This window comes from Montipora capricornis, chromosome 10 (assembly GCF_036669925.1).
Source record: "Montipora capricornis isolate CH-2021 chromosome 10, ASM3666992v2, whole genome shotgun sequence".
NCBI lineage: Eukaryota > Metazoa > Cnidaria > Anthozoa > Scleractinia > Acroporidae > Montipora > Montipora capricornis.
The window spans coordinates 3,759,802-3,764,599 of NC_090892.1; the positions used below are offsets into that span (position 1 = coordinate 3,759,802).

At 38.0% G+C, this 4,798-nt stretch overlaps 1 protein-coding gene across 1 annotated transcript in view; it reads left to right on the forward strand.

Annotated features, from left to right (window-relative positions):
- Positions 1 to 56: 56 nt before the first annotated feature.
- Positions 57 to 4,798, forward strand: part of LOC138021964 (N6-adenosine-methyltransferase non-catalytic subunit-like) — a 15,625-nt gene continuing 10,883 nt past the window's right edge. Inside the window, exons 1-8 of the mRNA XM_068868986.1 lie at positions 57 to 182; positions 2,106 to 2,270; positions 3,261 to 3,329; positions 3,524 to 3,589; positions 3,911 to 3,998; positions 4,212 to 4,267; positions 4,589 to 4,623; positions 4,768 to 4,798. The exon at positions 4,768 to 4,798 is cut by the window's right edge and continues 114 nt beyond it. Coding sequence (XP_068725087.1) covers positions 117 to 182; positions 2,106 to 2,270; positions 3,261 to 3,329; positions 3,524 to 3,589; positions 3,911 to 3,998; positions 4,212 to 4,267; positions 4,589 to 4,623; positions 4,768 to 4,798 — 576 coding nt within the window. The 5' untranslated portion in view covers positions 57 to 116. The remainder of the gene's footprint in view (positions 183 to 2,105; positions 2,271 to 3,260; positions 3,330 to 3,523; positions 3,590 to 3,910; positions 3,999 to 4,211; positions 4,268 to 4,588; positions 4,624 to 4,767) is intronic.

Consider the following 4,798-nt stretch of genomic DNA (forward strand, 5'->3'; position numbering starts at 1 on the left):
ACGTGAGAAAAGGCCTGGTCACCTAGTAAACGAAGCGGAGTGGTCAAGCTTGGTTACAAAGTTTCAAAATGGCGGACTCCTCAGGCTGGCTGTGAAAGCAATTAGTTAGCACTAATATGGGCGATAGATTGAAACAAATACGCGAAAAGTCGAAGCTCCGCCGACAGATTCTTGCGCAACAGGTAAATGATTCATGCCATTATTTGGAGTGACAAAGATTTCTTCCTGTATAGCGTGTTTTATAGGTTGTAAAATTTTAGCTCATTCCATCTGGCATCTCAATCCGCATCCGGCGTGCTGATAGGGTGTCCTTCCCTGCGATCGGCACTGTGTCTGTTTGTTGATAAGAACTAAAGTAGGGGTAATCGGAGCTTAGGAGAGTGCGTTCGATATGTTTGTAGGCGTACAGGTAGCAGTTGAAGGGGAAGGATAGATGGTTCGTGCGATAGATAAAAACTCGCACTTGGTTTTGAATTCTGTAATGTACTTCAGGAGTATCTCCACCGTCTCCGATGTCTATAACCACTTCTTAGGATTTTTGATTTTCACGTGGCAAGTCCTCTTCCACATCTTTCCGCATCGAGCGGCTTTCCCTCGTGCTCTCGTCGACAGTTGGTTCATCATCATCTAGGTCTTTTCGCGAAATGTCAACACTAGTACTGTTGTCTTCCGACTGTTCCATACTCTGTTCAAACGATTTGGCCAGCACAGAACAGCGAAGATATTCCCTGGGCTTACACGCACACTAAGCCATGATTACAGACTTTCGCGGCAATCTGACAGTAATCCGATCCCACAAAAGTTGACCCTTCTAGAATGGTGACGATACCTCAAGTGTTTACAAGGCAAAAAGTTGGCCCTCCTAGGGTTACCCTAGCAAGTAAATAGGGTGACCCTACCTCCCATGTAAACCAAACCGGAAAATACAATAGGCAAGGGTTACCCTTCTGAGAGGGTGCCCCTTCTAGAAGGGTCACCCTATCTCCATGTAAAAAGGACGTTACTAGTGCAATAGATGTTCTACAGGGCTCAGTCGTTCGAAGACCAATCAGCACTTTAAAATCCAGGTCTTTTTCTTTGGATAATTTTCTCGGTTATTTTTAAGAGCATCCAATCATCAACTTGTTGACAAAATGAATTAAATTGAATTTACTTTTTAACCCATTTCCCACACCCCCCTCCTCTGCGGCCGCAAAATTGCAGCCATTCAGGGTAAGATTGTTGAGAAATTGCGTTACTTCCATTTCCTTAGAAATTTGGCACATTGGATGTTTACTGGCCGGTTTTTATTCGAATCAGTTGAAATGAACAAAGGATTGCTCAAATGACATCATACTGTGATATTCCGAAAATCGCCATCAAGCGAGACAGAAATGCCCAAACTTGCCTGATCATGCATACACACTGTAACATCAACTTGACCTTTTGAGAGACCATTGAAAAAAATTTGTAAAATATTCGTGGATAATTCGTCGTGGCTAATGAGTACAGAAAGATTTTTAACAAGAACTAAAAATTGCTGTGTTAAGCATGAGAATTATAAAACTGATATGTACGCTTTACGAAGATTCAGCAAACTTTAGAACTTTAAAAAGATGAAAATTTTACGAAAACAGAATATCAGATCTCAGCAAACGTTTAAAAGATAAACCCTGAGGACACACGAATCACCACGTGGGTTAGCACGTCAAAGTGAGGCCGAACATAAGCAAGTGCCTCAGAGTGAGGCAAATGTGCGTCAACACAAATGCAATCTCAAATCCGGTCACATTTTGCTGACATCTCAGTTTCAAACCTCACTATGGGATATCATTATGGTTCCTCATTTTTAGAAACTTAAGGTGGGAAGCCACTGCACACATCGGATGTAACACTCGTAGTCATGCTTGCAACCTCTTGGTGCATTCTTGTTTTCACTGCCAGAACCCATGAAGCTAAAATAGAAAACAAGAGCTTTAACAATAAGTGAAGATAACAAAAGCTGAGAAAAAAGCAAAGACTATATCTATGCATCAAGTAATCACACATTTTTCTGTAGCTACATGTAATTTGGTCAGAAATAAGCTCAAACAAGTTGGGCCTAAATTTCTGCATTGTCTCTTTAGCTTGGTGCCTCGGGAATTGATTCCATTGGTGATCTATTGACCAGTAAAGAAGAGCAAGAGATTAAGAAACAAAGGCTGAGCAAGGTCAAAGAAGAATTACATCAGACCCAAGCAGAGGCTTCAAGAGTGAATGAATTACCTGGTATTCCAGTAGGGCCAGTTAAGGTCTGTTAAAATTTGATATTATGATGTTCACTACATGTACAATGTACATGTATATATTCTCCAGGAGCGGGCATAGCTAAGTAGGCAAGGGCACAGCTTTGTAAGTTTGAAATGTAAGAACTCCATCTTCTTTATTAACTGCCCAGCTGTAGCTTTACAGAATTTGTAAATATGCCATAAAAATTCTGACTGATGGAGAAAAGGGATGAAGGGCTTAATGTCAGGTTTCATTTGTATCATCTTCAGAACTGTCTCATAGAGTACATACATAAACGTTATTTAAATTTTAATTTACAGATAAATACGTTAATATGTCTGAAAATAGAATAACGCTGTAGTTTTGAAAGACTGTACCAAGACTGTGTGTGTGTGTGTGCTTTGCCATAATGCAAATGCAGTCCAATAGCTGTCTGTCAGTGGCATGCCTCTTAAAATTAACGTAGTCTTTGCCATTCTTGACTGAGTCCAACATTCCTATTCTCCGTCGTGCTCCTGGGTTCTCTTGCCTTCCATTCTCCCTTCCATAACAATTGTCAGTAGATCACCATGTCTTGATGAGTGCCCTAGGCATCTCCTTTGTCTATTCCTAATGATGACCACTACATACGGGTGAGTACCTCTTCATTGGAAACCTTGTCAGCCCACGGGATGCCTAGCAACTTTTGCCAGAGCCACATCTCGCAGCTCTCTAACCCTCTGGTATCTTCTTTTCTGATCGCCCAAGTTTCAGCACCATAAAGTAGTGTACCCCAAACTATAAACTTAACAAGGTACTTTCTCAGTGTCAGAATGAAAACTGTTTTAGACTGCCTTACTAAATTTTACATGTACCTTTTTAATTAGTGAAGTTTTTAAATGTCCAATCTCAATTTACCAGTGAAAAAAACTATGTACAATCAAGACCACTGAGTGTTGAAATGTACATGTATGTTATTCCCATCAAACCAATATTATTGTCTCAGTAAAACTTTAATTATGTACTCATTTCAGGTGCTAATTTCAGAAGGGAAAAAGGAAGGAAAACATGATATCCTGCCTAATGAGCAAGAAGTAGATAAAGTGAGCCAAAAATTCATATATGAACAATATTATTATTCATTTTTACAATACATTCTCTTGCATAATGTCATTTCTTCAAATTTGTGAACTCAGTTGGACACCTAAGAAACAAAATTGTCTTATAATAAGGATGTTATCTGTTCAAGTACATGTATTTAGTCTCACTGACAGTACTTGCTGCTTACAATTTCAAGACAAAAGATTCTGAAGAAGAGGATGTTGAGGAAGTCATTTATAAAGATTCCAGTCATTTTTTAAAGGTATTAATTTTATTTTTCAGTCTTTCTTATGTAAGAGAATGTCAAGTAGTAATTCATTAATAATTAATTGAAGGGTGTTTGACGGACAATAATAGATCAATCTGTCACTGGTTATTCTCTAACATATCAAGAGAGGAAGGACAATAATGATAGAATCAATGGTGGTCATCATTATTTTAAAAAGAAATTTTAAGAACTACCGGTATCCCTAACCCTGCCAAACGTCGCTACTGGTAATGACTGGTTATTTATAATTGGTCCTTAAGTACTGCTTTGCATAATATTTGTTTGTTTATTTGTTTTTGTTTGTTTGTTTTTCAGGGAACACAAAGCGCCAATCCTCACAATGACTACTGCCAGCATTTTGTTGACACTGGACAAAGACCACACAACTTCATCAGAGATGTTGGTAGGTACCGTGGAACAACAATTAAATTAACAGACTCTTGATCCAAAACTGCAAAGGGATGAAACATCCCAGTGATTTATTGTTTTCACCATGCCCTCTACAAGTCTAGTGAAACCTTTTTTTTTTTTTTTTTTCAATGTGAAAGTATTGCATTTTAAGTTTATTCAAACCACATAAAGAAACACTTATTTTGACTTATTTTTTTAACAACAGGCCTTGCAGATAGATTTGAGGAATATCCAAAGCTGAGAGAACTCATCCGACTCAAGGTAATGGCGATTGGAGTCACACTATGTTGTTATTTACATTTTTTCTCTGAAAAGATCAATGCTCAACTTTTAAAAAACTAAAGGTTGTCTTATCAATGAGTAAAATTATTGTCTGGAATTGACCGGAGACTGTGAAATCTGTTAAGTTGTTCTAATGGAGATGTTTTGAGTGGAGAGACACGATATTACTGGTAAATTCACTAAATTACTAATCATGATATTCTGACAATGTTAACTGGATTTCTTTAAAATTATCCACAATGAAGTACAAGAGCTGATTTGGTCTTTACAGATGTATAAACATCTTTCATCTTGTTTTAGGATGAAATCATTGCTGAGCGGGCAACACCCCCAATGTAAGATAATTTCTCCTTGATTTTAAGATTGAAATCGTTATATGAAATTTGCTGGGCTTGTTTGCTGATGTAATGTCAAGACTGAAATTACCCAAGCGAAGTTATTAATTTCATTTGACATGACTTGTGTATTTTTAATCCCAGGTACCTTCAGTGTGATCTGGACATCTTTGAT